Genomic DNA, 12,941 nt, shown 5'->3' on the forward strand with positions numbered 1-12,941 from the left:
CACATGGCTTCTCTACAATGAGTCCTTTGATGTCTAATCAGTTGCCTATTCACTGCAAAGCATTTCCCACACACCTTGCATACATATGGTTTTTCTCCAGTGTGAATGCTTTGATGTGCAATCAGTGGGTACTTCCCTGAAAAGCCTTTTCCACAGTCACTGCATACATAGGGCTTCTCTCCTGTATGAGTTCTTTGATGTATAATCAGTTGACTCTTCACTGGAAAACATTTCCCACACTCACTGCATACATACGGCTTCTCTCCTGTGTGAGTTCTTTGATGTGCAATCAGTGGACGCTTCCCTGAATAGCCTTTCCCACACTCACTGCATACATGTGGTTTCTCTCCACTATGAGTTCTTTGATGTGTACTCAGTTGACTCTTCACTGCAAAGCCTTTTCCACACTCACTGCATACATATGGCTTTTCTCCAGTATGACTGCTTTGATGTGCAATCAGTGGACGCCTCCCTGAAAAGCTTTTCCCACACTCACTGCATACATATGGCTTCTCTCCTGTATGAGTTCTTTGATGTATAATCAGTGGATGCTTCCCTGAAAAGCCTTTCCCACACTCAGTGCATACATACGGTTTCTCTCCAGTATGAGTTCTTTCATGTATACTCAGTAGACTCTTCACTGCAAAGCCTTTTCCACATTCACTGCATACATACGGCTTTACTCCAGTATGACTGCTTTGATGGGCAATCAGTGGACGCTTCCCTGAAAAACCTTTGCCACACTCACTGCATACATATGGCTTCTCTCCTGTATGAGTTCTTTGATGTATACTCAGTTGACTCTTTGCTGGAAAACCTTTCCCACAATCAGTGCATACATATGGCTTTTCTCCAGTATGAGTTCTTTGATGTGTAATCAGTGGGCTCTTCCCTGTAAAGCCTTTTCCACACTCACTGCATACATATGGCTTCTCCCCTGTATGAGTCCTTTGATGTATAATCAGTCGTTTCTTCACTGGAAAGCCTTTCCCACACTCACTGCATACATATGGCATCTCTCCAGTATGAGTCTTTAGATGTACAATCAGATTGCAACTAACTGTAAAGCCTTTTCCACATTCACTGCATACATATGGCTTCTCTTCTGTATGAGTTCTTTGATGTATAATCAGTCGGCTCTTCACTCCAAAGCCTTTCCCACACTCACTGCATACATACGGCTTCTCTCCTGTATGAATCCTTTCATGTACAATCAGATTCTTCTTCTCTGGAAAGCCTTTCCCGCACTCACTGCATACATACGGCTTCTCTCCCGTATGATTTCTTTCATGTACAATCAGATTCTTCTTCTCTGGAAAGCCTTTCCCACATTCATGGCATACATATGGCTTTTCTCCTGTGTGAGTTCGCTGATGATTCCTGAGCAGATACCTGTAAATGTAACTTTTATCACATTCACTACATGTGTAAGGTTTATTTCCCATATGAGTTTTCTGATGCATATTCAATTGTGATTTATTGAAGGTTTTATTATATATATTGTATTCACTCTGATTCCGTCCTGTATGAATTTTCTGACTGAATTTTCTGGGGAAGGCTTTCCCACACTGATGGCATCCATAAGATTTCTCTCCACTATGAATTCTCTGATGATCAATGAGCTGAGTCATCTTGACCAAAGTTATCCCACATTCAGTGCATGTGAGGGCTTCCTCTCCATTGTCAATTCCATGTTGCTGAATGACCTTGGACTTATTTTCGATGGACTTGGTACTGGGATGCAACCTAATTTCGCTGTAGAATAGTTCATGGTTATGATGTGGAAGGAATGTCCCATCTTCATTCAAGGGAAAAGAGTTCTGTAATTAAAACTTCTAGTTTGGTTTTCAAAAGTTAATTTTGATTTTAAAGGTTTTCCACATATCTCCAACATATCACAGTGCTGCCTCAATAGGGACTGGCTTTCCCTTTGATTAACAATATTTGCAAACATATGTTCACAGCATTCTTCTCCACTCTTCATAATGCCTGGACTTTGGAAGGGACTCTGCAAAGGCACATTAACTTTCTGGATTTCTAGGAAAGAAGAGAACAGTAAATCATCCTATAATCTTTCATAATCTTAGTTTGAAATTCAAATTTGTTATGAAACAACTTTCCGTAAAGTAAGTCTTTAGTGATACCCCATGGGTTGTAAAAAAAAGAAATATACTTAGTCATTCAGATTCTAGTCACAAAGCCTGTAAAAATCTTGAAGGTTCCTATGAAATAGAAGCATATTTTGTTTAAAAAAAACTGTTCCATTTTCATTTTTTCTGTTATTTCTATTAATGTGAGACACAGGGAAATGATGAGGCATACTCCCGCATGTGCTCTGACCTGGATGTATATGACAACCCCACGTGAATCCAATGCTAAAGCAATGAACTATTTTCAGTGCCTGAGGAAAGTGCACACTGACAAACCCAGGCATCCTGAACTCCTGGTGCCGAGCTGGAACAAAGTCAGCCATTGCCTGTGAAAGGAAATGAGAGAGAAAAGAAAAAGTAGAGGATGGGGAAGAGAAGCAGGTGGTTACTTCTCCAGTGGGTTCTGACCAGGAATCGAATCTGGAGCATGCATATGCTGGGCCAACACTCTATCCACTGAGTCACCAGCAGGGCCAAAACAATTCCTTTCAATAACTGCTGAGATTATGCTAGTGAAGAGACTTTATATAGGATTTTAACATAGCCTCAGGATGGTACTTGGGAAAAAGAATGCCTTCCCGTGGCTATGCTCTTACTGGGAAAATGTGGCCACCTCATTCATTCAAAAATTCTACAACCAGTCATGGGATCCTAAAAAATCACAGAGCCAGCCCAACTACCAGCAGCCATGTGGATTCCAAGGCTAAATACAGAACAAACCTGGATGCAACCAGAATACAGAGTATGCTAGTCTGACAAGAACTAATGAGATTGCAGGACACGGAATGTTGGGAGACTGGTCTTTGTACTGGGCTTAGTGAAGACAAGGTGAATTTTGTTCCTGACACTTCAATTTGTAAAACCATCGTAATTTCAGAAGTGGGAAGAATGTCTTTTATTCTGCATAAAGAACATTTCAAAAAAGGCTGAATGTATGCTACTGAGCAGACTAAGCACAGGGTTCCTACATGGCCTCAGGGTGCACCTAGTTACCAGAAGGACCAAAGAGTGGAGGTTTACCTTCAGCCCCAAGAACTGTCCTCTAGGAAAGAAAACATGGCCTAGAGCTAGAAACTCTTATGAAACTCATTATTCATATCTGATCAGCTCTTCAATGAGTTAACATATCCCTGTGCCTGGTACATAGTTCATCTCAGTTCCATGGTCAGAGAAAGGCCTGTATTCAGGAATACTTCAGACCTTGTCTTATGTACTTATTCATCTGTCTCCGTTAAAAGAAATGAGTAATCATTAGTATTTCCCTGACTTCTGTAACCAGCTCTAGGAAATTAACTGAATTCAAGGAAGGGTTCATGAGAACCTCCAACTTATCTAACTGGTCAGAAGCACAGGTTATAATCTGGACACACAAATCGACATCACAAGTGAAGAAAATCTTGTGGAAATGAACTTTTAACTGGTAGGTTCTGACACTAGTTCTAAGTAGATAGTACCAGAACAGAATTAGTTTTTAGGACACCCAGTTTAGTAACTACCCAGTGGAAGAAACTGGAAGCAAAGAAGGCAATCAGTCTGTGAAAGGCAGTAAAACGCGATGGAAACCAAAACAGTGGAGGTTATCAGAAAAATACGCGTGGGGAAAAATTTGGTTTATAATTGCTAATATGGAAAAAGATATAATAATAATAATAAACAACACTGGCTGGTTGACTCAGTGTCACAGCCTCAGCCTGTTGTGTGGATGTCTCCAGTTTCAGTCCTGGTTAGGGAACACAGGAGAAGTGTCCATCTGCTTCTCCATCCATCTACCTGAACCTGTCACTTGACTCTCTCTAATCCCCCTCCTGTAGCCCTGGCTCGATTGTAGCAAGTTGGCTCGGGGCGCTGACGATGGCTCCATGGCCTTCAATTCAGGCACTAAAAAATGGCTCTGATTGCAACAGAGCAAGGGCCCCAGGTGGGCAGAACTTTGTCAACTAGTGAGCTTCCTGGGTGGATCCCCACTTGGGGCATACATAGGAGTCTGTCTCTGCTTCCCCTTCTCTCATTAAATTAAAAAGAAAAGATTTTGTTTATTGATAGCACAGAGACGAAAGCTAGTGTGTGGCAAAAAGTATCAACTAATAGATGCTTCATTTTAGTTTTTCATTGACTGCCGCATGTCCCTTGACCCTGCAAGCCCAGGGCTTCGAACTGGCAAGCTCTGCATTCTCCATCACTGCCCTATCCACTGAACCACCACAGGTCAGGCTCAGAATGTAAGTTGGTATTTTTAGACTTTATAAATTTTAGAAAGAAGAGAGACAGATAAGGGGGAGGAGCAGGAAGCTTCAACTTGCACATGTGCCTTGACAAGCCAACCTTGTGGTTTACCAGCCGGCAACCTTAGTGTTCCCAGTGGGCGCTTTCTCCAGTGGGACACCACAGGCCAGGCTCAAAATGCAAGTTGCTTTTGTTTTGTTTTTCTTAAGACAGAGATAGAGTCAGAGAAAGGGATAAATGGGGAAAGACAGACAGGAAGAGAGAGAGAGGAGAAATATCAATTCTTCATTGCAGCACCTTAGTTGTTCATTGATTGCTTTCTCATATGTGCGTTGCCCACGGGGCTACAGCAGATCGAGTGACCCCTTGCTCATGGTATCGGAACCCACCTGCGTTCCAAGCTGGTGCGCTTTGCTTAAACCAGATGAGCCTGTGCTCAAGCTGGTGACCTCAAGGTCTCAAACCTGGGTGTTTCCAGTCTCAGTCCAATACTCTATCCACTGTGCAACTGCCTGGTCAAGCAAAACGCAAGTTTTAAAGACTTGAATAATCACAGAATGCTGGTGGAAATCAAGTTATGGAACACATTAAAGAGTCTTTCAGAAGAGGACAAACTTTCTCATCTAAATGAGAACATATCATGAAGGTCAGTGCAGGAGCAGCTGCAATTTCATATGACAGGAAATATGGGACTCATTATCTGGCACATACTGTCATCAAAATTTGATGGGAAGGTAATATTATTTTAATGTTCTAACAATAAATAATAAATGCAACCAAGAAAACCACTCCATTTCTGCATAATAAAGAAAATCACACATAGGTTTAATTTAACAAAGGCTAGCCTGACAAGGCCATGCTGCAGAAAATAGAGCATCAGACTGGGATGTGGAGGACCTAGGTCCGTGATTGCGAAACCTTTTAATAAAAACCACCCACTTTTGCAGTGCTGGTGAACCTGGCACTAGATTTATTCTAAGTCTTAGAAAATGTTCTTGGAAGAAATCAAAGACCTAATTAAAACAAAAGAACACGTAATAATCCTGGATTAGTATGAAGAGTATGTTGTAGACAAAAGTACTAACCAATGAGACAGACTCAATGTAATCACTGTTGAAACACTAGCTGGTTAGTTTTGCAGAAACTGACAGGCTGATATTAAAATTCAAATTGAAATGGAAAAATCCGGATGTCAAAATGATCTGTATTATTTTCTTTTGTACTTTTCTGAAGAATTGGGGAGGCAGAGAAATAGACTCCCGCATGTGCACAACCAAGATCCATCTAGAAAGCCCACCAAGGGGCAATTCTCTGCCCATCTGGGGCGTTGCTCCATTGCAACTGGAGCCATTCTAGTGCTTGATGCAGTGACCATGAAGCCGTCCTCAGCGCCTGCGCCCACATGCTGCAATGGAGCTTTGGCTGTGGGAGGGGAAAAGAGAGATAGAGAAGAAGGAGAGAAGGAAGGTTGGAGAAGCAGATGGGCATTTCTCCTGTGTGCCCTGATCGAGAATGAAACCTGGGACTTCCACACACCAAAGCCATGCTCTACCACTAAGAAAACCATCCAGGACTTCAAAATAACCTTGAAAGAGAAGAACACACTCAGAGTATTCACGCTTTACAATTTTGAAAGCTGCTACAAAGCTATGAGTATAGAAAACAGCATGAAAATGTGTACACATAAAATGTTCCAAAATTGACTATTACACTGATGGTTGTACAACTAAAAGAATAATCTGAAAACATATTAGCTATTTATTTAAGTGGCTAAACTGATTGGTATGTGAATTAAATCTAAATAAAACCACTAGGTATATGATGTAAAATCAGAAGCTTTAGAAAAAGAAAGGCAGCGATAACATCTATCAAGAAAGAAAATCTGATGTAGGAAAACTGGGAAGGATCTCATGTGAAGCACTCGTAAGTTGGCAACTAGTTTGAGCTGGAACTCGTGCTGCATGGCAACAAGACCTATTCCTGTTCATTAAATGAAGTCATACAGGCCTTTAAAAGAGAGCTACATAGAAAAAAATAAATGAGTAAAACAAAACAAAAAGAGAGCTCAGAAAGTAGCAAACATCATTGGTGATGCTAGGACAGATGTAATTTAAAATGTCTAGTGCACAATTCTAAATTTCAGAAAGGATGGAAAGAAGGTGAATCTTGCTCTCACACAGAATAGGAAGTCAGAGGTCAGCTGTCATAACGAGGAGGATACACAGGAAGGAAGCGCACATTAGACAACACTGGGGGAGACGTCAGTCTGGGAGTCCATTTCAAAGTACCGATACAGGTTCAACGAGGGGAACTGAGGAAAAACTTAACAGTGATGAGAACTGAGTATGAAAAAAGCTGGAGAGAAGGGAGGCGAAGAACAAATAAATGCACAATGAAAACCAGACTCTCGTGGCATCACAGCATCCATCGTGTGGATGGATTTTATGGTAGAAAATCACTATTTCCAAACAGGGCACAAAGGCTGAGTAGTAAGAAAACTGATGAATTCATAATTCCAGTTTTCTAAAGAAGCCCAGAAAATGCAATTTCTCAGAAACGGAGGGGATAACACAGGCTGAGACTCCGTAGCCAAGACAGAGCGTAAAATCTGAGATTGCTAGAATAAAAGCACACAAACAAAACTATGATGTAGATGAAACCAATAGGTGTCATTACTCAATGAGAAAAAAGGGGTATGTTTCCCTCTAAATTTCTAGAAATAAAAAGGGTTCTCATAGGTGAAGGGGTGGTTTGGTTTCTTTATCCAATGTTACAGGTCTGATGTGTTCTCTGACTAGAATATGACTTCCTGCCTTTCAGCCCCCCGACTTACTGGCTAGTTGTCACCCACTCACCTGGACAGAACAGATGTTGGGGTCCATCCGCTACTGTCCACGGTTCTTCCCCTCGCTCCAACTTGGAAAGCACATCGGGTTTCCTGGATTGATACCCTGCTCAGAGGGAAAAATGACACAAGACTTAAACTTACTGAACTGGGCTGGGGTGGGTCAAGAGGAAGGAGGTTACATTTTAAGAACGGAACATGCTTCACATCTGTAACATAAAGCCTGTTGTCTCAGGAGGCAGAATGTTATACCTTCTTGTCTGAGGTAATGGGAGGATCTGAGGTTCTTCTCAGAGAACTGTAGTTATTCAGAACAGTTAGGCAACTTACGGGGGGAAAGCCACTAACAGAGCACCTTCTCAGTGACACAGGGGAGCTGTTCTTACCAACTGACACCAGGTGGCTGTAGATCTCCAACATCACGTCCCGGAACAGGTCCTTCTGATCGGGGTCCAGGAGCCGCCACTCTTCCCGTGTGAAGTTCACAGCCACATCCTGAAATGTCAGGCATCCCTGTAACAGCAGCGTGCTGTTTAGTGGTGTGATGTGCATTTGATGATGCAAAAGAAATGTTAGTTTTTCTCCAATTTCACTTTATCTAATACATGTATAGAGCAAAAGAAGTTCTATTTTATTATAAAACTGAATAATCACATACCTAGTAAAATACAAGTTGGGGCAAAAGTAGGTTTACATTTGTGTGTATGAAAAATATAATCAGAAACAATCATACAAGAATAAACTGTTTTACACATAATAACAACTGCAAACATACTTTGCCCCACTGTGTGGTCTGCAATTGTGCATTTAGTCATCTATGCGTTCATCTGATCACAAGACTATGCAATGTGAAAGAGAAATTGTACTGATATAGTTCAGTATTTCTCAGATTAACTGAGGTAGTTTTTCATACTGTTCTACAAATCCATAATGAAGAAGAAAATTTAAAATAAACACAAATGCCTACCCAGGCAGTGACAAAGTGGATAGAACATCACCCTGAGACCTGAGGATCTGGATTCGAAACTCTCAGGTCTCCGGTTTGAGCACCATCATTCGCCAGCTTTGCTGTGGTGTTGCTGGCGTGTGAGTACGATCATTGAAATGACCCCATGGCTGCTGGCTTGAGCCTAAAGGTCACTGGCATAAAGCACAAAGTCCCTGACTTAAGCTTCAGATTGCTGACTTGAGCAGAAGGTAATTGACTTGCTTTAAGCCCTACTCATAGACAAAGTAATTATGAGAAGTTATCAATGAACAACTAAAGTGTCTCAACTACAAGTGGATGATTCTCATCTCTCTCCCTTCCTGTCTATCTTGCTCCCTCCCACTCTTTCTCAAAAAAAACCCCAAAAGCCAAAGTCACCTGAGACAGAATCATTTTCTTCTATTGTTGGAAAAAAGCTAGAAATAGAGAGGGTGTGTGTGGCGTGTTGTGGGTCTGCTCGAAATTTCAGCTCAGAAACCTGTCTTCACTCAGGTGTGTTACCAGAGATGCTGACACCCAATTCTACAACGTCTTCCTGCTCCTTGTGATTCTACAGCACCGGGAAGTCAGGACCTGTGGATTGAGGAGAAAATTCAGTGACTGGTACATTTCCTCTGGGCCCAGATGCACTCACCCTCACACAGTGACCACAGTATCGCTAGTGTCCCTTTCCATCGTGTCCCTGAAGTTTATCCTTCTGGCCAATAAAGCCTCAGTTTCCAGCTGTGGTGGAGGACCCCCTTATCCTGTGGAGTTTAAGTGTAGTGACTGTCAACTGAGACCCGGGTTGACAGCCAGCCCTGTACCATCCTCAGGGGCCGGGGAGTCTCAGGAAAATCACTCACACAAAGCTGACCACATGGAAGGAGGGGATCGGGGCACTGTTTTCCTTAAACCACATATGCTCGGATTCCTCCTCAAACGATTCTGCACACCCCATGACTGTACTCATTTCAGGGAGAAAACAATGCACTAGATGCATCATTAGTGTTTCTTTTTCTTTTATTATTTTTTTTTTGAGAAAGCCAGGAGAGCAGGGACAAGAACATAGAGCTGCTCCTGGATGTGTCCTGACTGAGGAATCAAACCGGCAACCTTTGCGCTCCAGGATGATGCTCCAACCAATCGAGCTCTCTGGCCAGTGCTTTTTTCTTTTGAGACAGACAGAGAAAGGGAGAGAAAAAGAAGGGGGAGAAAAGATTTTACATGTTTTTTATTCAGTCATGAACTCACTGTTGGCTTTCTGTGTGTAACCTGGCAGAGGATTAATTCTGTAATTTAGTTATTTCATAACAAAACTCTTAACTGATTTAGCTAATCTGCCAGAGCCTGATTTTTTTAAAAAAATATTTAAAATTATTTATTTATTTACTTAATCATTTTAGAGTATAGAGACAAAGAGAGTGAGAGAGAGTGAGAAGAGGGAGGTGGGGCAGAAGCATCATGTCCCTTATGTGCCTTGACTGGGCAAGCCCAGGCTTTTGAACCAGTGACCTCAGCATTCCAGGTGGATGCTTTACCCACTGTGCCACCACAGGTCAGAGCCTAATTTTTTATAGATACATTTGGGTGAGAAGGACAGAGAGACAGAGAGAGAAAGAGAGAGAGATTGAAGAGAAAGAACCATAGATCTGATGTTACACCCATTTATGCATTCATTATTTGACTCCAGTATGTGCCCTGAGCGAGGATCAAACCCACAACCTTGCCATATCGAAAGGACAAGCAACGAATGAGTGCACAACTAAAATGAAAAGACTAAGTGGAACAATGACAAGATGCTTCTCTCAAATCAATGGAAAAAATTTAAAAAACTCATCCAAAGCTACCTGGATAACTAAGTGTGTTAGAGCACTGTGCAGAAAAGCCAGGGCTGTGGGTTTCACTCCTGGTCACAGCTCATACAACCATCAAGAGAATGCAGGGGTTTCCAGAATGTTTGTCCCTGAATTAATCCTATAGATCAGCACTGTAAATGAGCTTGTTCCAGGCTTTCTTTTACTGCTAGGCTTCCCCTATTCCTTATTCCCCAATCAGTGTTTAAGTTTGTCTTAAAAGGTGACTTCCAACTGAATTCTGGGTTGCGTAATTTGACTGACTTAGGTCTCTGTGCGGTTGCTGGCTTCAAAATAAAGATTTCTTAATTTGGCTACTTGTGTGGATCAACATCTGTTTCTTGCTGTTCTGATACAACAATATATCGTATTTTATACATACCATAGTCACACATACAATATACATATATGTTGTTTTAGATATATGGTATGTCATCAGGACATATATACATATACAATATGTGTAAATACAGCTTCAATACTGACTAATCTATATATAACATTATCAACTCAATGAAAGAAATCAACTATAACAAAGCTTTTCACTTGAAAACACCAAAACATATATACAGTGTGTCTGTAAAATCATAATGCACTTTTGACCGGTCCCAGGAAAGCAACAAAAAATGATAGAAATGTGAAATCTGCACCAAATAAAAGGAAAACCCTCCCAGTTTCTGTAGGATTTAGTGGAAGCATGTGCGCATGCGCAGATGATGATGTAACCGTGTACACAGCGGAGCAGCCCACGGCCATGCCAGTCAAGATGTGGACGGTACAGAGGAAAGTTCAGTGTGTTCTGTGTCTCACTAAATTCGAATCCGTGACCAAAGTAACGTGAATATCGGCGCGTTTACAACAAAGCGCCACCACATAGGAATAACATTACTCGGTGGGATAAGAGTTGAAGGAAACTGGCAGTTGATGGAGAAACCCCTTTCTGGTAGGCCATCAGTCAGTGACCAGTCTGTAGAAGCTATACGGGATAGCTACCTAAGGAGCTCTAAAAAACTGCCTGACCAGGCAGTGGCACAGTGGGTAGAGCATCAGATTGGGATGTGGAAAGACTCAGGTTCGAGACCCCGAGGTCGCCAGCTTGAGCGCCGGCTCATCTGGCTTGAGCAAAAAAAAAAGCTCACCAGCTTCGCTGGCTCAAGTAAGGGGTTACTCAGTCTGCTGAAGGCTCACGGTCACAGCATATATGAGAAAGCAATAAATGAACAACTAAGGTGTCGCAACAAAAAACTGATGATTGATGCTTCTCATCTCTCTCTGTTCCTGTCTGTCTGTCCCTTTCTATCCCTCTCTGACTCTCTCTGTCCTTGTAAAAAAAAAAAAAAAAATTCTGTGCGTGAGCCCATATCGAACTGCACTGAATAGGTATGAAACTGGGAGAGTTTTGCTTTTATTTGGTGCAGAGTTCACATTTCTATCATCGTTTGTTACTTTCCTGTGACTGGTCAAAAGTGCACCATGACTTTACGGACACACTGTATATAACTAATAGTGAGAAGGAGAGACAGGAATCTTAGGCAAACAATGTACATGAAGAACTAAGGACACCAGACCAGGCCATGGCTCAGTGGATAGTGTCGGACTAGGACACAGAGAACCCAAGTTTGAAACTCCAAGGTCAGTGGCTTCAGCACAGGGTCGCTGGGTTGCATGTGGATTCATAGATATGACACCATGGTTTCTAACTTGTGCCCAAAGGTCGCTAGATTGAAGTTTCAATTCGATGGCCTTAGACCAAGGTTGCATGATTGAGCAAGGGGTCACTTTCTCTGATGTAGCCCCACAGTCAAGGCACATATAAGAAAGCAGTCAATGAACAACTAAGGTGCCACAACAAAGAATTGATGCTTCTCATCTCTCTCTCTTCCTGTCTCTTCTATCTTTCCTTCTCTCTGTCTCTGTTTCACACAAAAAAGGAATTAATAGCAGAAATAAACCACATTAAATAGACTTTTTTTGTCTTTAAACAATACTATACCACTGGTCGGGATAGCTCAGTTGGTTAGACCGTCTTCTGGTTCACAAAGGTTGCCAGTTCGATCCCAAACAGGGTACATACAAAAATGAGTTCATATTTCTGTCTTTCTCTCTCTAAATTTTTAAAAATTAAAAAGAATATATAGCTATTTTTATGACACTAAATTAGTAATTTTAGATGAATCATATTTTAAGATTCTATCTTCTAAAAACTGGTAACTGCAGACACTGGCAGGTGAGTAATATGAGGAGGCATCAGGAAGGACACAGATGTCCACGACAAACCCACTTTCCTATTGTGTATTGGAGAGTGCAGTCACTGCTCGAGACAAGAAAAAGTGTAAACTGCAAAGTAAGAAAGATAACTAAAGTTATAATCAGGAATTACTTATTTAACAGAGAAAATGCATTCAGTAAGCACATTTTCACTTATATAGGGAGAAAGAAGTACATCCACCCATGTAACTAAATTCATTTCCTTTTTTTTTTAAATTTCAGTGAAGGAAAGGGAGACAAACAGAAAGACAGACTGGGAGAGACAGAAAGAAAGGGATAGAGATGCATCACCATTTATAAAAGTGAAGACTAGAGACAGAGATTGTGAGAAAATATTTTCACGTTATGTATCTAATAAAGAATTGTACTTAAATTACACAAATGGTCTGCAAAACATAACAATACCACTATCCAATTCCATTATGTATGAAGTCATAACAATTTTTAAAAACTGATTTTTGATGTCACAACAGTAAATTTACTAAATATCAGTAAGTTGTAGAATTACTATGTAAATAATATATACTAATTATGACCCTAAAGCCATGGCTGGTTTGATCATTGATACAGCAGTGGTCCAGCATTAACTTTTTGATTTGAGAATAAGAGAGAAAGAGAGAGAGAGAGAGAGA

At 41.2% G+C, this 12,941-nt stretch overlaps 1 protein-coding gene across 1 annotated transcript in view; it reads right to left on the reverse strand.

Annotated features, from left to right (window-relative positions):
* LOC136387053 (zinc finger protein 432-like) overlaps positions 1-12,941 on the reverse strand; it is an 80,608-nt gene that overhangs the window by 1,322 nt on the left and 66,345 nt on the right. Inside the window, 5 exon segments of the mRNA XM_066358116.1 lie at positions 1-1,828; positions 1,831-2,037; positions 7,229-7,324; positions 7,605-7,731; positions 8,585-8,779. Coding sequence (XP_066214213.1) covers positions 1-1,828; positions 1,831-2,037; positions 7,229-7,324; positions 7,605-7,731; positions 8,585-8,599 — 2,273 coding nt within the window. The 5' untranslated portion in view covers positions 8,600-8,779.

This window comes from Saccopteryx leptura, unplaced genomic scaffold (assembly GCF_036850995.1).
Source record: "Saccopteryx leptura isolate mSacLep1 unplaced genomic scaffold, mSacLep1_pri_phased_curated manual_scaffold_56, whole genome shotgun sequence".
NCBI lineage: Eukaryota > Metazoa > Chordata > Mammalia > Chiroptera > Emballonuridae > Saccopteryx > Saccopteryx leptura.